Consider the following 25,848-nt stretch of genomic DNA (forward strand, 5'->3'; position numbering starts at 1 on the left):
TCTTTTGTATGCTAGAATGTATTAGGAATGGAATTTGTCAGACTATAGTTCCTACTACCAGTCTTGCTATTTCTTGTTCTTCAGAGCTAAAAGCAGCATTTTCTTCTGCTTCTTATTTCAGAAGTAGTTGCATTAAATTCTAAGGGTTTTAAAAATTTCTCTTCTGCCGCAAAGGGGCCCTCTTAGAATTTGGGGTCCTGTTTGTTATGACCCGTACTATAACAGACCTGTGGAGGATCTCATCACTTCATCTATAAAGTAGAGAAAATATGGTGTCTTTCTCCCATGCTGGGCTTTATCTGTTGCATGCAGAAAGGAAATTCCATAGAGATCACAGTCGTCTCATAATGTAGTCTGTGGCTGTGCAACGCACTTCACAATAATCTGAATTGTGGCAGGGCAGCAAAAGAAACAGTAAAATAAGGCGTATTGGGTGAACTCTTAAGTTTGAAGGATGCAGAGAAGTGGATAAATGTGAATTTCTGTTCAATTACTTTATTATGTGTCAACATAACCGCCCTGGGACCTCTGGGTATAGGGCGGTATATAAATTCAATAAATAAATAAATACATATGAAAACCTCTGCTTATATACTGTCACGAGAATATCAGTTTAATTTCACTTTTAAAAGCAAGCATCTTAGGTATTATTAGTTTGGCATTGAGTAAGGTCTGATAAAACTTCAGCAAGCATGTTCCCAGTGGGGGGAAGCATCAGATAGCAGAGTCTGTAAACACCAGGAAACCATAACTGTGTGACCTGCCTTTGAATTGGGGCAGATGATCAGTTTTGCTAGATTAACTCAACCATTGAAGGAGGTCTCTAGGGGAGCCTCAGCCTCCGCAGGCTTCTCCTTCCTCTCTCTCCCCCTCCCTTCCGTGTGAGTCCCCTGTCCTATTTCAGAGCCCAGCTAGAGATGAGTCATCCCGAGGACTGAACCATCTGCGTGGGATTCCACAACTTGATGTTTTCCAGACAGGGTCATTTAACTGCATACTCAAATGGGGAGGGTGTGTAATCCTAGAAATCATCAGTCAGGGATGGAAGAATGAGCAATTCACAGCATGCGGGTGGGTGCTGCATGTGCACATCAGCAAAATGTTAAGAGTACAGGCTTATGTCATTACTGATCCCTTCTACTTGATATGAAAAAGGTAAGGGTACCTTACAAGGTGTTGTGGTAGCAGCTATCAGGAACTCACTTAAGTTCATCAGTTTTTGATCAGGCATGTGTCAGTATAGCTACACAGTAAGCACTCTAAGTTTAGCTGTGTAGCTTAGAGATCTATCAGTGGTCATTACTGGTTGCTGATATTCAGAACTGTCATATTCTAGGATAACAGTTTTCAAATTTTCTGTCTTTTCCTTATACACTGAGGAACAACCTTCAGACAACAGGTGAAACCTGATCAGCTGAGGCTGTTATTTTGTTTTTGTGCTGTTGGGTAGTGCTTTTTTCTTTTGCTTGTTTCCATTCAGTCTTTTGTGTTCTGTTGATTTTGTAATTATTGGTTTGTTGAATTTGTTGTAAGCCACCTTGCACCTTTCTTTATTAATATTTTTTCTTAAATAAAAGAAATAAATTACTGATCTGCTTATTGAGAAACTCCAGCAAGCTTCTAAAGAACCTCAGGGCTGCCCAGAAGACAGTTAAAAATATCTAAAAGAAGCAGAAACTTCAATAGGAACCGGGTGGGAATCAGTAATCAATAGATCAGGTTTGTGGTTGCCAACACTCAGTCAACAAAAGGGTTTTTATTATTTTGTAGCCCCAGTGCAGGAAGAAACTTGTCCAGTTTTTACAGGTCTAATATTGTATGGCAGGCCACTTCTCTCACCTTCTGCTTGGAGTTGTCTTCCTTAGCTGGATCTGGTGTGGCAGAGACTGGGCAAGAACAAAGCAATAGTTCAGGAGAAGAGCTGGGCAAGGAAAGGTGGGAGGCAAGCTACAAAGATAATAAAAGTCCTCTGTCACCATTCCAAAACATCTGCATGGAAGTCATTATATTGTTTGAGTACCTCATAGATTTTCACATGCCTGCATATTCCATAGAGATGTACAAGGAGTTTGTATTTCAAATCTGTGGCCTAGAACTCTCACCAGGCTGCTCCAATCAGCTTCAGCCACCATGGCCAATGGCCACACATGGTGGCAGTTGTCATTCCAAGCATATGGAATAGGGCAGTAGGCTGGTGAAGGCTAAGGCAGAGCATTCCTAGACATATCTTTAGTATGGGCTTTCCAAGAACGTTGAAGGGACCAGCTGCTTTTCATGAAAGGGCTGGCTGGGGCCTGAGAAGGCTGGCAGGCCGTCCTGTCAGCTGTACTTTAAACATTTGCAAAGCCGCTGCATCAGCTACGCCTTCAGGCTGCCTATGAAATAAAGCCACAGGGAGGAGATTTGGGAAGTTTTACTTCTGTTTGCACAGCTCTTTGTAATTTCCTTTCAGTAGTTAGAGCTCCTACAAGAGAGAAATCTCACTGGCCCTTCAGAGTTTTGCTTCTTGGACAGATCTTAAATATTTGGGAGGTCTGAACTTATCAAGGAACTCCTCTACAGGTGCTGTTTGTGTTTCCAATTTGCACAGGGTTTAAAGGGGATGACGAGAAATTCATAGGGGTAGGTCAATAAGCAGTTATTGGCCAGGATAGCTAAGTGAAACTTCCAGGTTTAAAAGCAATACACCTCTGAACACCAAAGAGCGTTGTTGTTGTTGTTGTTGTCCCCCACCTTTTTATTGATGGAACTCAAGGTGGCTTAAAACTAAAATAGAAACAGCTAAAATTATATTTTAAAAGCAGTAATTAAAAGCAATTAAACATGCATGGGATTGCACTGTAAAACATTATTTTAGACATAGGAGGGGAAAGTAAGTTTAAAAGAAGAGCATATACTCCCTTCTTTGGTGAAAACCAGCCTCTGTAGTTAACACAGCAAGTAGAAGAGGGGCTCAAAAAGCAAATGTGATTCTTAATTTCATACCTTTTTTGTTTACAAAGGGCTGTTTGAAAGCCCCACTGTTTGGTCTGCTGTCTCAATACAGTAATTGGTACTTCAAAGGGAAGCACCACTTGACATGCTATGACATTAGGTGATAACTTTGTCCCACCAGGGGTGGGGGAGATAAAGATCTGACCCTCAGGCCAGAAAAGTTTTCCCACCTCTGGTGAAGGGAAAAGGGGTTGTGAAGCTGCAAGGAGAAGGGCGGCTGGCAACTTAGAAAGTGTGGATGGCAAGGGGTCAGGGGGAGGGATGGCTTTGGTAAGGAGTGAGGGGGAAGTGAGGGGGAAGAGGGGGATTTGGCAGGAGCTGGTGAGGATGTAGCATTGGCAAGCAGAGTGAGCAAGCAGGGAAGCCCCTACTTATATCAAAATAAAATAAACAGGATACTGGAATAGACGGCCTTTGGTCTGGTCCAGCAGGACTCTCCTGATGCTCACCGCTATTCAGACATAGAGCACAAACAGAATCCAATAAGACGAAATTGCAGAAAATAGACTGGGGGGGGTGTTTGGCAAATGTATATGAAGGTGAGTAAGGCAGAAGAATCCTCTTTGGCTAGGCACTGTAAAATTAGGCACGTGGAAGCTTCTCCTCCTCCTCTTCTTTTAACATACAAACCTTTGACTTCCAACCACTAAGAGTGCCCCAGCCCTCTAAATTAAAATCCACCAGTGGCATCCAACCAATTGGACTGAATAATAGAACAAAGCAGCCTGTTATAAGACCAGGTTCTAGCATTCATTGAAGGGCATCAAAGCTTGAGGCACAAAGGATAAGGCACATTCAGCGTTTATTACACTGAGTCAGACAAACGGTCCATCTAGCCTTGTGTGGTCTACTCTGACTGCCAGCAGCTCACAGATGCCTCCTTCAGGGGTCTTTCCTGGAACTGCAATCTGACAGCCTTTTGTTTAGAGATGCTGAGAACTGTGCCTGGGACCAAGATGCATTGCGTACAAAGTACGGGCTGTGCCCCTCCCCATTTCTCATGTATTGCGGGTCACCAGATCTTGCACTTATAACGTATGACTGAATTTACATTCTTTCTCTAATTTAGTAACCGGTGCCACATTTCCATTTTGAGCTCCAAAGCTTTGGAAGAAGAGGCAAAAGAAACAAAACAGAGGCTGCAAGAGATGGCTTCATAGTGCCAAATAGATAGCAGTCTTTACAGTCATCTGCATAATTGTCTTTCCTATCAAGACCACTTTCCAGCTCTAGAACTGATTTTGTGGGAGATCCCTTGAAGTTTTATTCTCTTCAAAGTAGTTTAGCCCATATCATCCTTCCTTGTGTTTATAAGAGCAATATCATCTTGGTAAATATATTCAAGGGAAAGTGTGTGGAAGAATAATGCATACATGTAGATTTCTGGCTGTACAAACTTTAAAGCTGCCCTCCACTACTACTGAAGTGTGCTTCAAAACAGGTAGTGGAGGAGGTAGCAGCCTGTTTGGAGATTAACTCTCACTAATTGTTGCTTAATCCCAGTGGTGTGCTGTAAGAACAGCACTGCCAATGCAACCACATTATGGAATGACACTTGACCAACCATATAGGCCACTAGATGTGCCAGGAGTGTGAGAAGCTGTGCTCCATCCTGTCTTGCCATGTGCTGCTTGTTCTCTGCTAACTGCAAGGCTGAGGGTGGGGGGAATGTATAACAAATGCTATCTGTTTTCATTCACAGATCTCAGTCCAATCAGTCATCTGTCGGTCTTGGGCTCCTGCCAGTTATTGTGTCAATTCCCACACCCACTTTCCTGTAGCTGGAGTCCTTAGAAAGCATTTTCTTCTCTGTCTTCCACATTCCCTCCTTTCCACCCTGCTTGCCCTTGATCAGGATCAGACATGTTCTGGAGATGACTTACTGTAGGGAAGGAGTAGCTGACTTTATTTGTCCCTCACACACATCTCCCCAACAGTTTTCAGCCATGGAAGAAATTGTGGCAGTGGCCAAAGCCATTCCAGCTAAGGGAGCCTCGCCGCTGAACAGCAAATGAGTCACAACTGTCTTGAAGCAATCTGCTTCTGTTATGATTAGGGCTGGGGTAGGAGGAGAAATTTTATGCAGCTTGCTTTTAAAGGCAAACCTTCCTCATTTACTCTTTCCCAAACTATAGGAACAGAAATGCAGCCATTCTTAAAAATTTGCACACTTCTGAATTTTGCAGGGCAGCTCTCCACCCACGTAATGTGTACAAAAATCCATGCACTAGTGCATTAAATGCATATATTAGTGAAAATAACCTGACCTGATCCAGCAAGGCTCTTCTTACGTTTTTACTTGTAACTGGTGTTTTGCAAGTGGCCATATCCGCATTCATACACCCCTCTCTCCTTCATGCCTGGCACCTTCACTGTACACCTTTAGACACCAGCCTTTGCCTGATTCACATCCAATGCCCTTTTTAAATGTGTTGGGGGAGTTATTGGGTTGTTTTCCCTTTTATCTTGATTGTGTATTTTGTGTTTTTATGTTGTGATTCTTTTCCTGTGAACCACCCTGAGACCTGCAGGTATAGGGCAGTATACAAATTTAATAAATAAATATAAAAATGCCTCTCTCTAATGTTCTGAAGGCAGTTAGAAGGAACTGAGCATGAAGATGCTCATCCTATAATGGGAGGAAGGAGTGCCAATTACCTGATTAAAGCTTTACAAATTTTTGAAGTTGTTCTGTGCAGGCTCAGATTCCATCAGAGCGATTGAAAGGATGAGCACTTGAAAAACATTTTTTTACAATAACTTTGTTTCTCCTTTATATCTGTTTGAGGTGGCATCCTGTTTTGTGGCTTTCTTCCAGACACTTGGAGATCATGACTTAATGCTGTATTCATTGAGTAAGGAACATGCAAGGGTGAATTGGCCCACACTTACAGCATAGTGTTAGAATTCCTCCTCCATGATTGCAGTCATGGGATTGTTGTCTATCACATGACGGTGTGTGTTTTGACTCCGCAGAGTGGGAAGTGATGGAGACAGGATGTTTGTGTTACTGTGTTCTGTGAAGTGGGACTATTGCCCTTTGTTCTTTCTCTTTGCTGTCTGATACTAGAGAGAGAGGGAACCATGTTGCAGTGTTCCGTGTGTGTTTATATGTAAATAAAGTCGATTAGCCAAAATGCTGAGTTGCTGAGATCTGTTACATGAACTGTGCAGACTCTGTGGATCCCTAAGTGTGCCGGTGTCTGTTGGCATCGGTCGCTGTGATGTTTGGACTGAAGAAAATTTTTGAAGCTCCCGATCGACCAGGAGGGAGAGAACATGCCAGTCAGGCATGTGTCTCTGCCAGGGTCCTACTCGAGTGTAGGACGAGCTCCTGACACATAATACCTAGCAAGTAGAAGGTGGCATCACTGATCATCCTTTATCCCACAGACTTAGGGAAGCCATGCCTTTCTCCTTCTCCCCTTAGAGCTGGTCACAAAACTCATTCGCAGGATAAAAAAATAGACACATTAAAACCAAATGGTGTCATTAAGAAATATTAATGTGGTCATCAATGAGCATTAAGAGCCATGGCAGCCCATCAGTGTCCATTAGCTTAACTCACGTTAGAGGAGAGCAGTGGCTATGCAGCAATATGTGAATCTCTATCGGCAGTTACAGCTGAGTAGCCTCCCAGCAGACAACATGTTGACAGTGCTATTAAAGTAAAATTTGCTCATCCTAGGTGGCAATGATGTGTCGCAGCCCAGCCCAACTCCCTACCACAACTCTCTTGTGCATTTAGCCATTTCAGAGAGCGCCGGGAAAATAAAGCAGCTTTTGAAGCTTCACAGAGGTTGACACCTCCCCTTGGTGAATCTGCTTCTTTGGCCCCATTATATAATACATTTTGCATCAACAGGCCAGAAAAGGACACAGATGGAGACATTTGTACACATATTGGAACACGCAACAAGAATGTATAGTGTTATGTGTTTGCTTCTTCCTGATGAGGTAATTGCCTGGGTGATGAGTCATTAAAAGAACAAAGGGAAGGGGGCTCTGTGCCAGATGACAAATGGGTGGGCCCCTCCTTCAACTGTTAAATATTTAGAAGGACAAAACCTGAGTTGGACAGTGGGAGTAGCTGTTATGTGAGCCAGAAGCTGAAAGGACAGCTGCTATCTGGAAAGGCAGAGAGAGAGTGTCATGACTACTTTCTGCTGGAATCCAAGGCTACATCTATGGGAGAAACAAGACCCTTTTGTGGTATTAATGCTGTGAGCCCCTCCGGCGCAGGCTCAGGTTGTATATATGTGTAAATAAACCATAAATCCTAAAGACACCACGGTCTCTGCCATGCCTCATTTCCAAAAGGAAACATGAATCCTGACCTAGAACCCTTGAAATTTCACACCACTTGGACAAAAAAATTATATTGTTGCACACCACCAAAATTTCCAAGATGACAGCAGCTTAGATTGCTGCTTGGGTCCTTTAGAGTTCTTGGTTGAATGCATTTCATAATAAATCTAGTTTATTGGTAACCAATTTTTCGCTACTTTTTGATGTTTCTCATTACAAGAGTTAATCTAAACCAGTCAAAAAATTTAATTCTCTGCAGTGGTCTTTCAGGTATTGTTTAAATATATTCCAATCTTTACTAAAAAAATTTCACTTGATCCCTTATCTGTCCTGTCAGTTTATCCATCTCAGCATATTCCATAAGTTAAATCAGCCAATCTTATTTTGATGGTATCGTCTCACTTTTCCAATTCTGTGCAATTCTCGCTGCCATGGTAGCGTACATAAATAATTTCTTTAACTTTCTTGGAGTCTCCCTCCTGATAATCCCTAAAAGAAATGCCTCAGGGTTTTTTGGGAAATGAAATTTTGAACATCTTTTTCAACTCATTATAGACTGAATCCCAAAATTCTCTCATTCTTATACAGGTCCACCAGACATGGTACATCCCAACACCTCCTTACATTTCCAACATTGGTCTGAATTATTTTTATACATTGTCGCTAATTTCCTCGGGTGTTATATACCAGCGATAGAATACCTTCATGTAGTTTTCCTTAATAGAATAACATGCTGTGAACTTAAGATCTTCCCTCCACAATTTTTGCCATTCTGAGAGTTGTATGTTATGACCTAAATCTCTTGCCCACTTTACTATGGCTGATTTTACCTCCTCGTCCTTCACTGACCATTCTAATAAGATTTTATACATTTTGGACAATGTTTTCTCATTGTTATATATCAAATCTCTTTTGAACTTTGGTAGTTCTTTGTTAAAGCCTCTTGGTTTGTCTTGTTTGAATAAGTCGTGCATTTGATGGTACTGTAACCCATTGTTGACTACTTTTTATTCCTTCAAAAATTTTGAGTTTTAATTGGTTGCCTTCTCCACAAAGAATTTCTTTATATGTAACCCAATCATTCATCATGTTGACCTTTTTTTACAGTCATGGCTTCTGTCGGTAACAACTACCTTTTGTTCCAGGATACCCTTGTTTTTTATCCAGACAGAGTACAGAGATCTTATTACATGATTTGTAAAGTCTCTGTGGGCTCTCACCTTGTCGTAGCATAAGTAAGCAAGCCAGCAAAAATGATTATTAAAGCCCTCTAGATCTAATATCAGTATTTTTCAATGCTAGCCATTCCTTGATCCAAGAAAGGCATGCGGCTTCATAATACAACTCAAGATTTGGCAGTGCAAAGCCTCCTCTTTCTCTACTGTCTGTCAAAAGTTTATAACTTATTCTTGGCCTCTTGCCCTGCCAAATGAATCTTGTTATATCTTTCTGCCAGGTCTTAAAATGTCTTGCACTGTCCACTACTGGGATGGCTTAGAATAAGAAAAGTATTTTAGGCAACACATTCATTTTTACTGTGGAGAGCCTACCCCAAAATGATAATCTTAACCTGTCCCATATTTCCAAGTTTCTTTTTATCTCTTGCCCACCGCTGTCCCTCAGTGGGCTCAAACCACCAACCTTCTGCTTAACAGCCAAACACACTGACTCAATATCAGCCATGCTAAGCCTGCCATCATTTTCTGAAACTCTATTCTTACACAGATTTTGGAGAAAGGGTAATTCACTGCAGGTTAATTCCATCTGGCCATTAATCCAACACTTACTGTGCAACACTTTTCACAGGGGAAACAAATGACAATTCTGATTTCCACCAGCAATATCTTCACAAGGCAAATCCACTTACCAGTACTTAGCTTAATTGTCAGTGACCATTCATTCTGGAGTGGGCCTTAGATAAGCAACATCTGTGTTGGCTGGTCAGGGAGCAGAGTACCACAAGATTACTATGGTTTTAAGCTTTAGTTAAGCCTAGCCAACTCTCCCAATAGATTTGTACCACTATGGATGCAAACTATGCATGAGCTAGGAGTTATAATTCCTAAGACTTCTGACTTCTAAAGCATGTCAAAATCTTATACACACACTTACCTGGAAGTAAATCCCATTAAACTCAGTTGGGCATACTTCTGTGTAGACAGGATTGCACTGCAAGTCTTCTCTTTCTTAGCAATATATGTAGAGTAAGAAGAACATGGTGCTCATCTTTTGCTGTGCACTATGTACAGCCAAATTTGAGGGGAATAGAACCCATGTTTTTGTTTTGTTTTGTGTTTTGTTATGGAGGTTTCATCAGTGCTTTTTTCCTTAAAAAATGTTTAAGGGTACTCTCATTTCGACTCAAGAAAATCATCATTTTATAGTTCAAATCAGGAAAAACAAACAAACAAATAAATACCAATCACTGTGCTAGATTCCAACTCCTACTTCACACATTAAATGCTTGCTTCCGTCTGAGACTCAGGAAACACTGTGACAGCAAATGAGGCCGCCATCGGGGGTAGCAACAGAACTGACGATTCACCATGCTAAAGAAGAAACTAAAAAAAAAATTTAGTTTCTTCTCCCGTTAGATTCACAAAATGTTTAGGGGTATGCATACCCCTGCGACCCCTCAGAAAAAAGCACTTGCTTTCATAATCCAAATCTTCAAATACCCAGATTTCCAAAACTGCTGTGCTTTCAGAACAGCCCAGTGTGTTACGCTGAGTAAGTAAGTAAAGAGAGATTCAGAACAACAGGACAGGACAGAATTAGTGTACAACACCAGCAGATTAGAAAAGTGGTAATTTATTCCCTTTGCACATCTTTTGCACTACAGATGGCAGGTGTCCTTTATTTTAAAACACGTACTTTATTTCAAAGGCTGTTTCACAAAACACAAGGCAACAAAATGTAAAAGGGTACAAAATTCCCCTTATTTGATGAAAAGCTAAAAGGGTTTGGGTTTTTCAATTCAAAAAGCTTTGGGTGTGTGGTAGAGGGAAATAAAATTATCTCCTCACAGAACACTAAGGATCATTGAGATAATGTATGTGAAGTGCTTTGAGCACTGTGAAGCTTTGTATAAATGCTTAGGTATTACTGCAGTAGAGTTCAATAAAAGGGTTAGACAAATTCATTATATGCATCAAATAGCTGTTGCTATTAACAAAATGCTTGGGACATACTTCCTGAGCTGAGACTCCAATACTTTGGCCACCTCATGAGAAGAGAAGACTCCCTGGAAAAGACCCTGATGTTGGGAAAGATGGAGGGCACAAGGAGAAGGGGACGACAGAGAACGAGATGGCTGGACAGTGTTCTCGAAGCTACCAGCATGAGTTTGACCAAACTGCGGGAGGCAGTGGAAGACAGGAGGGCCTGGCGTGCTCTGGTCCATGGGGTCATGAAGAGTCGGTCACGACTAAATGACTAAACAACAACAACAACAACGTGTTGTTATCTATGCACTATTTAGTTATTAGAATGTGTCTGTTCTGCCATTCTTACACAAAAGAAATCCAAGGTTAATTAGGATAAACAATCAGGATATAAAAGATTGTACAAATAGATTTTTTTAAAAAAAATCTAATAACAAGAAACAAAACTTTAAAACAACAGTAATGCTCTTGCTACATAAAACTACTAGTAGAGACATTATTCCAAGATAGCTGACTACTGGAACAATATTGTTTGCTTTGTGCAGTTTTTCTGAGACATCAATCCAATGTATCTTTTTCAAAATAAATAATCTGTTCCCTAAAAACTGAATTAAACCAGGCATGGACATCAAGACCGTCAGGTACCTTGCAGCCAGTTAGACTCAATGCTTTTATTTCCATTTTGGGTCCATATGCCACAAGCATGAATTTGAGCAGTAGACCGTGGTACCCTCAGGGAATACCTAGTATAGGTTAGTCATTTACCTTTGGGGGGAAATTAAATGATTTACTTTTGTATTTAGGGGTTCTGTTTATTGTTGTACTGAGGTGTTAATCAGCACATTCAAGGAAACAGCAGAAGCCAGCAACTCCCATGCCAAAGGCAGAAGCAAACACCAGGAAGCTATTTTCAAAGGAGGTGGGTTCTGCCTGACTCCATCTTCCACCGGCCCATGAGCTTGGCAGGCAAAGGAAAGTGATTTATTCCTCCTGATAAATGGGAAAAAGTGGATGAAAAGATTAAATCATCTCTCCTTGCACTCACAGAAATGTGCTGCTGACCCGGTGCTCTGGCAGGGTCAGGAGGAGTCAGCAATGAGGGGCTAGAAATCTTTGCAGTGGGCGGGCAGTTTGCAGTCGGTAATTGAAGTGGAATGAGGAAATGCTCTGTGCCGTTGCTGGGACCCCGTCTGTCCAGAAGATTGTTGCTGGTCCCTTTAGTTTCCTTGCTGGGTGGGAGAGGGAGGCATCCTCGATTCTTAGTGACTTACTATTCAAACAAGGACCATTAAGCTAATAAAAAAGTCAAAAGGCTTCTGGTTACTGATATGATTCCCAGTTATGAATTGAGGTCATGGAAGTTTGCCAAAAAGTTAAGGGAAGGAGAGTAGCTAAGTGGTGGAGCACATGGCTTTGCATGCAAAAAGAATGCAGGTTCAATCTCCAAATAAGGAGCCCAACTAGACATGACACTGTTCACACAATTAACAGCTGTGTGAATCCTCTGGACTGGGGTCAGGATTAGGAGCACAACAGGAGGCAAACAGTTAAGTTCCCCCATTTCTCCCCTCTGCTAAAGATACAGTGCAGACTGTGGAGGTGGGGAGCCCCCCCCCCCCCCATTTACTTTGGTGGGGTGGTATCCATGCAGTTGGTGATTTCATGAATGGTGTCATATCTATGATGGGCCTTTGGACCCCTGTCTTAAACAGGAGTCTAGTGTAGACAGCACTAAGGTAGATAAACCAATGGATGTCATGGCTAAAAGTCCAATGTAGTAACCACCACATCATGCTTTGCTAGTTCAGTAGTCTATTTCTGTCACCTGATACTAATAAAGTGGGAATTCTGCTATTGTGCTGCTGATCTTTAATCTATTTTGACTGTTCTTTGCGCTATGGCATGAGACTCTGAGGGTGTGGCTATAAGGGCTCCTGCATTTCATAAATTACCACTACAGCACTGGCTATTGGATACAAGATGCCTTGGGCCTGATCCAGCAGGGCTTTACTTAAATTCTTAACCTCCACCTGCAGGCCATAACATAGTATTTGAATTGACCTGGCAAATATGTCTCAACTTCTACAAGATGTGATAGAATTGATTCCCAGAAAGGAGAACCAAATCACAGAGAGGCTAGAGTCATCTATACAGGGGCTATAGAGTCATCTTGTAGAAGTTGAAAAGTTATTACTAGCCATCATAGAGCACAATATGCTATCTCTACATGTGTTACTATTACACTGAATTTTACACAGTCTGAACTGTGAGGAAAAAGTGAAGCTGAACAGGGAAATACAGTATAAGAGGAGGGTGTCTTGTTCATGGTATTGTGCAGATTCCCAGTAAAAAGTGAGTGAACAAAGTATTGCTATTCCACAATAAATGCCCAGTTCATGATGGGGGGGGGGACTTAATTCCAATTTTTTTTGGAACCCAACATTCTCAGTTATTTGAAACAGTAATTAATATGCATCTTCAAATGCTAACAACAGCTGTTCTTGGAGCAGGTCAGACCTGAAATGTATTAGTGGTTCAGAGGTGTGTGGGTATGACTGGATTAACAGGGGATGTTACAAAGCAGAATTGAGTGGGAGGGGGAAATAAGAGTACAGTAGCAACAGATGTGGCAGGAAATTACACAGAAACATTTGGCACACAATGCATGCAAGCACTGCTTTGTATTATTGCCTTATTCCTTATTGTATAACCTTGTTCCTTATGTCTCATTACTGTTAGCTTCCTTAACCTATTTCTGTACTTACTTGCTACCTAATTATTCAACAGCAGCTAAATTATTGTTAAACAGCTGCTGATTTATTTAAAAAAAATATTATTTTTTAGATTACCCTATAGCCCAATCAGGAGATTTTAGAAATGTGTCTATTTGCATTATACTTCATTGTAGTACAGTACATGTTATCACTTGAAATAGTATCAGAAGCTTATGGCTTTGCCTGTCAGAACATCTAGGTCTGTACCACAATCAGTACTACTTTGGGACTGAAAAAATGGAGCAAGTACTTTGTGAGGGAACCAAAACACTGGAAACAGACCAATAATACTTTGGTTCTCTAAATTTCTCATTTTAAAAAAATCTTAAATTCAGTTCTCTACATTTCTATACCAATTTGTGATTTGAAAATAACCCTCATTAAAATTCATCAGCATTTTAGTTTAGATTTCTCCCCAAAAACACACCTTTGTACACAGTTTTCACATTTTTGCAATCAATATCCCCATAGATAATGATTTCTTGTATCGTGTTATTCTGCTTCTGAGTTCCTCAAACTCAGAACTTGAACCATTACCACAACAGGAAAATTTAAAAGCTCTATTGATTAAATCAGTACAGCATTCCAACATGGGCCTGCAGGTTACCAACAGCTAAAGCACAACTAAGCACTGTGATATATGGCCAGGCTTAGCTAAGACCCTGGTTCACCATTTGGCATGTGCCCTATACATGCCAGGCATAGAGTAGGACAGGCATAGATATTCACACAGGTTACATCAGGACTGGGCAAGCAAGCGGGTCCTCCTCCTCCTCCACAGAGGCTGGGCAGGCATGGTTTGCTCACATTGGTGCTGTCGCTGCCACCGCCTTGGAGGTGGAGATGTAGTCAGCTAAGCTGGAACACTGACAAGATTTATTCCCAGATGCCTTCTCTGAAGGGGAAGACTCTTCAGTGATAGGGGAAGTGTCAGGGACTGGACAGACAAAGAGGAGGGGTGGAGACAGCCTCCCCAGGAGCCTTCCAGAGAGGAGGAAGGGGCAGATAGTATAGACCTATAGGACTGGAGTCTCCCAGAACCCGTATCCTCCTCCAAAACCAGGCATTCATTGTAGTTGTAAGCTGCCTTATAATGGATCAGACCATTGCTCTGTCTAGCTCAGTATTGCCTACAGTCTACCCTAATGGGCTGTAGTTCTCCAGGGTCTACATAAAGTCTACTTTGACTACACTGTACATTTGACACATCTTGAATTTTCTCTCACATTAACAGCGTTCATATGTGACACACAAAAACATGAGAGATCAAATACACATTTTAGCATCACATATGAAATTCCCCACTGAATTTGCTAGAACTTTGTTGATGAACATATAGAAAGATGGAAGTGGGCCTTGTAAGGTTTGCAGGCATTTTGCTCATACTGTACCTGCTGTCTGTGTGCCAGCTGATGTGCTTTCTAAAACTGCAGTGACCTTTTTGCCATTGCAAAGATATTAATTAGCTACTGCCTGAATACCTGTGCACACAATGGTGTCAGGGCTTTAAAAGCAAGCTTTTGTAGCCCTCTTAGTAACCTGTTGCCCAGATAACAGGTCCAGTGCGATCAGTCTGTCAGTTCCTCTGTGCCACAGTGACAGCACAGCCTGTGATTCAGGGGAACTCTACAATGTGTTGGGCTGCCATTTACAAGGCAATGACACTTTAAATATAAATTAGCAAGCAAACTACAGCTCCCACCAGTACATTTGCCCTCCCCATCATTTCTGCTTAGATTAGACACAAAACAATGTGTCAAGTGGATTTTTTTGAGGGGGAAACAAAGTTAAAGAATGCTAAGTAAACTTGAAGAAACTTCTGTTGCAACAACCAGACAAGACTTTTTAGTGAATTATTATATCCTCTCTTTTGTATAAAGCAGCTAAAAATAACATTTATTCTCCTGGTATGAAAGGTTTTTCATCAAAGGTTGTAGCGGTTATTTGCCACAGCTAAAATTTCCAGTTGAAAGTAGTCAGACTGCTGTTCCCTAGTTCTGCAACCCCTCATGGCTAGGAGTGGAGAGATATAACAGAGATATAACAGGTTAGGGATGGCAGCCATGAAACCTCATATACAGGGAAGAACTGGCCAATGAGGTGGAAGCAGTGGGGACCTTGGAAGGAAGCATAGGCACCAACTCCTAGGGGTTCAGCTCCCTTCACCCCCCCCCCCAGTAAAATACCATTGTCATTAAAATGGTGTGCATGCATATTGGGCAGCGCTAACACCCCCCCCACCCCCCCACACCAGTATTTAATTCAAGTTGGCATCCCTGGGAGGAAGTGGCCTGCAAGCAGTAGGACTGTCCATTTTATTGGTTTTGCTTTCAGCATGTGTCAGGAGATGAGGACCTCTTGCCCAGAGATAAATTCGCTGGCTTTGGATGAGTTCTTTTGGCTTCTGGCTGGTGTGCAACACTCCATCTTTGCCCGCTTCTGTACCTGCTTTGTTGTGTTTGACTAAACAAGGACTATGCAGAATAATGAAACATAAAGGCTGATGCTTTGTTTCTTGGTGATGCACAACACTGAGCTGCAAAATTATTCCTCTCATTTCAGGGTGCTGACCTGAAGAAAGGGAATCCAAGAGGCCGTGTATTAACAGGTAAACAGAATCTGGACACATCCTACCAATAGGTCTTGGCATTGAATGGAAAGCAGACTCTGGATTCTATTTTTGTGTAGGCGTTATGGATTCCCATTCATGTATGTGATCTTGGTTGCTTTTAAGTCAAATAAGGCCACAGCCCTTCTCAGTACAGGAAAATGAATCCCTAGGGCTTTGGATATTGTGACACAGCCACCAGGTCTCTAATCCGTTAAGAAGCAGTCGGGTGGTTTAAAAAATGTATTTCTTTAGAGCTCTTGCTGACTAGAAAGAAGATAGCTCCCTGAAAGCAGATTAATAAATCCAAGGAACATAAGTATCCTTATTCACAAATGAAAATAATCCAATGGAAACCCACAAAAGGAAGCATTTCACTACCTTGTCTTTTATTCAGAATCCTTAAAAAAAATTCCAGACAACACAAGACACAAAACCCACAGCACCTCTCTGGATTCCACTTCTTTCCCTAGACTAGTTAATGATCTTAGACTTGGCACCTGTCCTTTTTCCAATCTGCAGCATAAGACACTTTTAAAATAATATTTTATTAAAATAGTTGGTTGCACTTTGGCCAATCAGGCATAAGTATACATACACTTATGCTAATACAGTGGTACCTGGGTTTAAGAACAGTCCAATTTAAGAACAATTCGGTTTACAAACTCCGCAAAACCGGAAATAGTGTCCCGGTTTGAGAACTTCACCTCGGTCTAAAAATGGAAGGGCACCGGCGGCAGGAGGCCTCATTAGGGAAAGCGCACCTTGGTTTAAGAATGGTTTTGATTTAAGAACAGACTTCTGGAACAGATTAAGTTCATTAACCGAGGTACCACTGTACCAATATCATAAAGCAAAAGTAAGCATCAAAGTAAGCACATACAGAATACATTATCATGGTAAACTGTTTCATTCTTTATAATAACAATGTAAGAATGCCATGGCACAGCCCCTATTGGAGGTGTTGTAGTGCCACATTGCAATCCTGGATTTGCATGAAGGCAGGTTGCCCAATAGCAGCAGCCATGGCATGGAAACGAGAAGTGTGGAACCCTGAAAGGGGAACAGTGGTGGTTTAAAACAGGGGTTGGCAACCTAAGGCCCATGGGCCACAAGCAGCCCACGGGGGTTGTTTAACCAGCCCACAAGCCGCCCCCAAACCAAGCCACCCACTTGACGAGTCCCCGTGCGCTGCGCTAAACTGGCGCAGCGCGGCATGGGAACTCGCTTCCGCGGTGCTGAAAATCACGCATGCGCAGATGTCAAAAATCATGTCTGCGCAGACACAGACACCAGAAATTGCGGGCGCACATGCTCAAGCACACACATGCAATCCGGCCCACAGAGGGATCTCCACTGGAGTGAACCAGCCCAGGCAATGTAAACCTTGCTGACCCCTGGTTTAAAACAAAGGCAGAAGTTTGAATAGAGCAAGGACAGAAGGAACTGAGAGGCAAATGGTGGTTTAAAACAACAGAGGTTTGAAAAAAAGTGATATGGATAATTACAGGTGGATACAATTGACTTTCTCCAAGACGGGAACCACTTTGCCCCAGAATTTAAACATTTCACAGAAACATTTTATTATGGAAGACTACCACCATCACTCACTGCTCTGTGTGTACATACACACCCTGCAAGCCCTTCCACTGCATCTGTGAGGACCAAATGGAGTCTGAGATTAATGTGGCTGCCCCTCTAGAAAGTGTCATGTGCCTACCATACACACAGTTCCTCACCCAGGGTATTTTGTGTTCCTCCTAAAAGTGATTGTTCTCTTTGCCTTTAAATACTTCCTCTAACCTCCTATTCCATATGGTCTGAGGCTTATCCCCTTAATCCTTATTTCCAGCTGCAGCTAATGTGCTTTAAGTACATACAACAGCATTTATATCTGCATACCTTCCTAGTCTTGTTTCTCTCTTTGCTGTTTTCCCCAGTGTGTGTGTGCATAGCTATATATATCAGACTATTTGGTCCTTTGGAATCTGTTTTGCCTGCGTAACTCTGTAAGATGTCATACATACTGATGGTGCTCTATACAGTAAGTCATTAATTAATCATTTATCTTTACCTGTTGATCCCACCCCATTCAAGCACCAAAGAAACAGAAGTGGCAAATACAGTATTAACAGCGTCACCTCCTTCCAGTGCAGCAGTGCCACCACTAATGCTTAGACACTTTCCTTAAAATAAAAAAGTTGTTTGTTAGGACTATGCACTACCTCCCCCAAAAACACTGCAGCACACATCTTCTTCAAATGCTTTTTTAAAAAAATAATAAAATAAAACTGTCAATTGAACTTCTCTACTTCTGATTGCAAGAGAAATTGACCAAAAAGAGACACCAATAAGCAAGCTGAAGGCTCCATTTCTATCATGGTACAGTGACTCAATATGTGATTGTTTGCAGGAGGATCATTAGAAAGGGGGATGAGGTTGGGATGTGCTGTGCATCATGATGCAGATATGCCCTTAGGCTGCTATTCTCCTGCACGCATTTACTTGGAAGTTAGTCACATTGAACTCAATGAAACTTACTTCAGAGTAGACATGTATAGGTCTGCAGAATTCTCCCTGCCCTACCCATTGCAGTCTCAGGGCACTCCCTGAGGAGATCTCAGCTGAACAGCAAAGCTAAGGAATCCTTGTACACTCAGGCTGGACAGCAGATATTGATCTCTTCTCTATCTAGTACAACAAAATGAAGAGGTGGTAAAAGTAGTGTGGATAAACCTTTCCATCACAGATGTATCTTGAACTGGTAGTTGTACCCAACCATCTCAGAGATGGTTTTTGTAAATTCAAATACTCTGTACAGTGGTGCCTCACAAGACGAAATTAATTCGTTCCGCGAGTTGCTTCGTCTTGCGATTTTTTCGTCTTGCGGAGCGTGGATTCCCCGGGTATTAACGGCTTTAAGAAAAAGGAAGCAAACCCACAAGATGCTTTCGTCTTGCGAAGCAAGCCCATAGGGAAATTCGTCTTGCGAAGCACCTCAAAAAACGGAAAACCCTTTCGTCTAGCGAGTTTTTCGTCTTGCGAGGCATTCATCTTGCGGGGCACCACTGTAGTGAGAAACCATGGGTAGCATATCTGCTCATATTATTTACTCTATGCCATCAGTGACAGCCTGTACACTCTCAGCTCTAATCCCTGTTAATAGCAGCAGCAAATCATGGAGAACATTTGAAAAATGTGAACCACCATTTATTTGAGCATTTGTATATGCAATGCTAACAATGGTTTCCACTTAATACAAGTGAAAACTTTACATTAGATAGAATGTTTATTACCTAGATTTTTCTTTCATAGACTACCCTGCATCAACAATATAAGCACATGGCACAAATAGCTTGACCTTGCAGCACCTTCCACCAGCTGGAGGATTTTCAGGATTGGGCCCAAGCAGGAGTCTTGTTGCCCAAAGAAAACAAAATGGAGAAAGAGCATCAGCTGTGAATTAAATATGTTTTCAATAAATGTGTTCAACCATCTGAGATGCTGTTCAAGGAAGATTCCCACCCCCACCCCACCAAAAAAATCATTATACACTCTGGAAGAATTTTAGTCTCTCTGGTCCCTTCACATCACATCTTCTTTTCCTGAATCCAATCTGAAATGCCCTTCAAGCTAAGATTGGGGTTTTAAACAGGTAGCATCTGCATACGTAATAGCTCTGCTTGGTATTAGGCTCTTTTTCATGACACAGGGGGAGTGGGGAGTTGTCAACTCACTAGGGAGGCACTGAAGGTTGACAGCAAGTAATATCCTGGCTCCATTTAAATCTGAGCTCTCCAGGAATCAAGTGTAGCTTCCACCTGCTGATATAGTACAACCCATGCACTAGACCAGGCATAGGCAAACTCGGCCCTCCAGATGTTTTGAGACTACAATTCCCACCATCCCTGACCACTGGTCTTGTTAGCTAGTGATCATGGGAGTTGTAGGCCAAAAACATCTGGAGGGCTGAGTTTGCCTATGCCTGCACTAGACTCAAATGTATGGAAGCCAAACAGTCTTTCTGCCCTCCTGAGACCACCAAGAAGCCCTCTTCTGATTGTTCGCCCAGGCGGGCACTTAAACTGGACCTCTGAAGCAGATTGTAGGGTATGAGCAGAGGTGATCCTTTAAATATCCCGTCTCAAATATCCCATTTAAGGCTTGCAAGATCACCACCAATATTTTCAGTTGGGCTTGGAAACACACGAGTAACCAGTGCAACCGGTATAATATAGGTGTGTTATGTTCTGCCTGCCTGGCACCAACCACTAATCAGGTGGTTGCAACCCAGTTTCCAAAACTATATTTAAAGGCAGACCCACACAGAGTGCACTCTAGCAGTCCAACATGGGGGGGGGGGGGAATGCGACAGAAAGTGCCTAAAGAAAAACCTGAGGGAGAAATAGGCTGCTTAGGGGAGGGGCTGCAGAATGTTGAACAACATGATAGATTGTGTTCTTGGAGTACTGAGAAACAGACAGTGACTGGAATGAGTCTAAATGATCCCTTTAGGGAATGCTTTAAGGCTTGGATGTCATCCTTTGGGAGACAGGTTAAGGGAGGTAAAGAGAGGTGGGGTTTGGAGAGGGGAACTGATCTGAGCTTGAGTCGCTGGGAAAAGTAGGTAAGGTTAAAGGGAAGTTTTTCTAAAGGAAAAAAGGCAAGAGCCCGCTTGTGAGCACATGGCAAGGAGCCAGGCACCAGAGGAGAGAAGGAAGCGGGAAGGGTGGGAAAGGGGCTCAGAGCACACCTATACACACCAGGTGCTCTTCAGGGAGATGTGAGGTTTACACCACAAATCCCCATCTGCTCACTTAATCATAACTGCCCATTTAAAAACCATAGCAGGGTTGTAATGATGGCTTAATAGGGCCTCTCTGAATAGGAATCAGAGCTTTAGCTGGATAAAATAAAATAATCTAGTCCTAAAGTCTGGTGCAACATTGCAACACAAACAAATTGATATGGAGCAATGTAGAGTTAAAAATACAGACACATGCCTGGGAGGGAAAGGGAAGAAAGAAGGATGTACTCACACATCAATCTTGGTACAGGAATGTGGGAAGGCAGCAATTTCCACTCCAACCTGTATGCTTCACAATCAGTGCTGTCCCTGTTTAGCTGCAGTTCGGTTTCTTCAATCTACATTATTTGGCTCATTGTCCACTATTTAACATGAGTTATATAACTTAACTTAAGGGGATGCAGGTGGCGCTGTGGGTTAAAGCCTCAGCGCCTAGGACTTGCCGATCGAAAGGTCGGCAGTTCGAATCCCTGCGGCGGGGTGCGCTCCCGCTGCTCGGTCCCAGCGCCTGCCAACCTAGCAGTTCGAAAGGACCTCCGGGTGCAAGTAGATAAATAGGGACCGCTTACCAGCGGGAAGGTAAACGGCGTTTCCGTGTGCGGCTCTGGCTCGCCAGAGCAGCGATGTCACGCTGGCCACGTGACCCGGAAGTGTCTCCGGACAGCGCTGGCCCCTGGCCTCTTGAGTGAGATGGGCGCACAACCCCAGAGTCTGTCAAGACTGGCCCGTATGGGCAGGGGTACCTTTACCTTTATATAACTTAAATAATTATTTAACAAACAACTTAGATTCATTTCAATGTAAAGGAATGTCAAAACAATGTTTAAAAAGTAATTAAATACATATCTTTTACAGACTTAAACAACAGCAATATGAGTGAATGTTGATCTTGTTCACTTGACTAACTTCCATTTCTAACCACAGAGTAACACATGAAAAGCAGCAATTTCCATTTCCTTTTACATTTTCAACAGAATTCTCCAGTATCCCTAGCTGAATAACAGGTGAACTTGACCAAGAAATCAAGGGAAATTGCAGATGGGAGGAGACTGGGTTTATAGCTCCTGGAATAAGTAAATAAATAGGATGATTTAAAAGGGCAAGAAAGAAACTTTGGCTGATTCCTATTACAAAGAGGCCATATCTTGGATTGTCAAGGGGTGGGTGTCTGTTGTTGAGAGAATAAATACAATGCATCCTTTGAACATCCTTGTTTTATTCCTTATAGACTACCGAAGACCCACACCACCACCCAATAGTGGTTACCACCGCTACCAGTTCCTCCTCTATGAACAGCCAGGTGACGAAACTATATACCTGAACCCAGAGAAAAGTGCATCTTTAGGTAAGGGATTATGTCACTTTATTCCATAAGCAGAAAAAGCCCACATTTGTTCTTTTAGTACATTGCAAAAATAATGCATCAGTGTATTAATTTTCTCCAGTCTGTATCTCTGTCTCTGTTTTCAGCATGATAAAATGTAATTGCGAATATGTGGAGGTACTTTAGAATGTTTGTAGAGCTAATCAAAAATACCCTAGCAGCGGGCATGGTTGTGTACCATGTAAAGGATACATTTCATGACAGCATGGGAACCAGCTGTTCCTGTTGTTATCACCAGTCTTTATTCTTTGAATTGACTAGGTAGGAATGACCATGAGATACCTATCTATCTATCTATCTATCTATCTATCTATCTATCTATCTATCTATTTTTAATTTCTTTTATAAATAGCTTCCCATGAAACATCCCAAAACATCAATGATTCTCTCTCTGTGTGTGTAATTTCAAATCCGATACATATATAGACTGTGTTAAGAATCTGCACTTAAAAGGTTTGTTGAAAAAGGAAAGTTTTCAACAGGCATTGAAACATTGAAACATTGAAACATTTCAGCAGACAGCACTTGTCTGCTATGTAATGGGATGAAGTTCTGAAGAGTAGGTGCTCTCACAGAAAAGTCCTGATTCCTATGTCATATGGAATGGCTTACCCTATAGGTAAAAAGTAAAGGACCCCTGGACAGTTAAGTCAAGTCAAAGGCACCTATAGGGTTGAGGCACTCATCTCGCTTTCAGGCCGAGGGAGCCGGTGTTTGTCCACAAACATGTGGCCAGCATGACTAAACCGCTTCTGGCGCACTGTGACAGAGGCCAGAGCACATGGAAACGTTGTTTACCTTCCTGCCACAACAGTACCTATTTATCTACTTGCACTTTGATGTGCTTTCGAACTGCTAGGCAGGCAGCTGCTGGGACAGAGCAGCAGGAGCTCACCCTGTCGTGGGGATTCGAACTGCTGACCTTCCGATCAGCAAGCCCAAGAGGCTCAGTGGTTTAGACCACAGCACCACCTGCATCCCTTCCTACCCTATAAAAGGACTGTCACATAGAAGAAGGCAAATCCCTCAATACCAGTTTCTGGGATTTGTGAGTGGAAGATGACTTGCACTCAGGTCCTTACTGAGGGCTTCCCATTGGCATATCATTAGTTACTCCCTTGGGGGGGGGGGGGAGACCGGATCAAATGGTCTTAAGTTAAAGGAGGATAGATTTTGGTTGAATGTTAAGAGTAAGAGTACCTTGTAAATGGAATTGCTTAGAGGAGTGACCATGGGTTAATCTGTGTTGCCCGGTTTAGCTGCATCAAAGATAGCACGGACATGGGGCAAGAATCTTCTATGTCACCTTGAGCTCCATGGAAAAAGGCTATATCTGTATCTATCTATCTACCTACCTACCTATTAATGCGTAATCATAAATTTCACAGATTGATCTCATCACCACAAGAACTGTTGCAACATTTTGACTATAGATCTATCCCAGTTAGAATTGGAAATGGCCGAGGGGGGGGGGCGGAAATTGGCTACTTTTCAAAAATAATCATCATGATCATAATTATCTTGCTTTCAAGCCAGTTGATAGAACAGCACAGCAGAGGGCAAGGCTGCCTTTTTTCTCCTCCTCCAAAGCTGTTCTTAGAGTGAGAAATACTTGGAAATAAATTGCAGAGAATGATGTACTTTTGAAATGAGTATGACTATGATCTCCAGTGGGGAGACGTGAACCTGGGAAAAGCAACAGGAAGCAACTCTAGTGTTGAAAGAGCAGGTCTTTCCTCAAGGTTGGAGCTGTAATGCCAGGGGCAGGGGACCCTCTTTGCTGCATTTCCTCCTGGCCAGCCCTCTGGGGTTGCACAGTCTTCAAACAATGCTTATCAATAGCACCTCTGCTGAGCCAGGCACAACTTCATCACAGAAGGCCAAGACAAAAGTGCAAGTGGCTGGAGTGGATGTGGTCACTATTACAAATAGATGCATGCTAGGGGTGGGGAGAGATTTAGTTCAGTTCACATTGAAAGGTGAACCTAACTAATTCACACTTTCTAAAACAATATGCAAGTCAAATCACAGCTGTCTTCAAAATTCGCATTTCTCTGAATTTTGCACTGCAGTTCTCCACCCATGCAATGTGTACAAAAATGCTTGTACTAGGGTAAAGCATGCATTAAATTGCATTTATTTATTTATTTATTCATTCATTTTATTTCTTACATTTATGTACCGCCTTTCTCCCCAAAGAGCTCAAGATGGAACACATGGTTCTTCCCTCCCCATTTACTCTCACAGCCACCTGGTGAGGTGGGTTGTTAGTGACATAGCATTCAAAAAATTGCATACAAAATTATGTATATTAGGAGAAATAACACTAAAACACTCAGAACTTGTTGTGAGAGCTTTTGTTTTCTAATGCAAACTAGATGAAAATGTAGAGAGCTGAACAAGAGTGGGAAAATGAGAAACAAAATTTGACAGCTCTGCCCATCCCTACACACAGCAAACACACCTATAACCTGCACAATCCTCTCTGCCACTGCTCAACTTTTTGCTGATCAGTGAGGGGGGAGACGAGAGCGATAATCAAAAGTGGGTGTTTAAACTCCCCTCTTGGATTCCTCTTTCTCTCAGCTGACACAAGTGAGCCAAGGACAAAGAAGGAGCTGCTCCTTTGAGAACCACTCCTTCAAGGCATGCAGTGCACCTTGAGGCAGTGGCTCCTCTCCTCTTTTAGTCTTCCCAACAGGAAAAGTGAGGGAAGCCCCTGGGAACTGCTGCTTTAAGGTGGGAAGGTGATGGAAGGCTTCGTGAACTTGCTGCTTCAAGTGATAGCTGAAGAGGGATGGAGGCAGAGCGTTGTTAACAAGGCTTGGATTGCTCTGTCCACTCTGCCCTTCAGGTAGTGCTTGAAGTGGTGGTAGCTGGAAAAGGTGCTTTTGCAGGCCTATTTGGCTTGCTGTCAAGAAGACTGGTGGGCCAGTGCAAGAGGCTTAGCAGGGCAGATCAAGCCATCAGTTTCCCCAACCCTCCTATAATGGAAGCAGAAGCATCCATTGTGAAACACTTTACCTGAGAAGTACAGAATGTCTGCTGCGTTGTTGTTTTGGTTCGGGGTTTTTTTGCACTAATTATCCAGCCATTGGCAGGGTAAGTAATAGTAGCCAAGTTTAAGGTATTACTATTCATATATAAAGCCCTTGACTGCTTGGGGCCAGTTTACTTGAAGAGACGCTTTGCCCCATATAAGCCTTCTTGTCCACTTTGAGGAGGGGTCTCGGAGGCTGTGAAACTGAGAACAAGACCTTGCTGGTACATCTAAGAGCTGCAGGAGTTTCATCAGTGACACCTCAGAGCTATTATGCATATCAAGCAATGAGATAAAATCTTGAATAATTAGATTTGGCAATTGAGGTTGCACAAACAGTCTTGAAACAATGCTTATAAAATAACAGCTCTGCTGAGCGAGGCACGTCTTTGTCACACGGGGACAGCTAGGCTCCTAGAGCAAAACACTGCATTCAGAATTTTTGCACAAGCAGAATTTCAGGAGGGAGATGAAAGGAATGTGGATGCCTCACCCATGGCGACGTTGCAGCACACGAGAATCCTCAGCCATACATGAAATCCGTTTGTGGAGCCAGAGAAACAGCAGGTGCAAACTGTAAGAGGCATTAGTCACCTCTACAAGAATCAAAGTCTGTGCAAGCTGCAAGAAGAGCAACTTTCCAAACAAGGTTGCACTTCCCTCTCCACCTGCAAACCAAATGCTATTAGGTTACATCCTATTGTTTGCCTTAGCTAGACTGAAGAGTCCAGCAAGACAGTTCAGAGTGTTGGATATGATTGTTATTGCA

General features: G+C 42.4%; 1 protein-coding gene across 3 annotated transcripts in view; it reads left to right on the top strand.

Moving 5' to 3' along the window:
* The window catches only part of PEBP4 (phosphatidylethanolamine binding protein 4), a 254,288-nt gene that overhangs the window by 201,185 nt on the left and 27,255 nt on the right, over positions 1–25,848 (top strand). For all 3 annotated transcript variants that reach the window (XM_079955248.1, XM_079955249.1, XM_079955247.1), the window contains exons 5-6: positions 15,803–15,848; positions 21,884–22,000. In XM_079955248.1, the coding sequence (XP_079811374.1) occupies positions 15,803–15,848; positions 21,884–22,000 (163 nt within the window). The remainder of the gene's footprint in view (positions 1–15,802; positions 15,849–21,883; positions 22,001–25,848) is intronic.

Source organism: Podarcis cretensis (genome assembly GCF_951804945.1).
Source record: "Podarcis cretensis genome assembly, chromosome: 15".
Taxonomy (NCBI): Eukaryota; Metazoa; Chordata; class Lepidosauria; order Squamata; family Lacertidae; genus Podarcis; species Podarcis cretensis.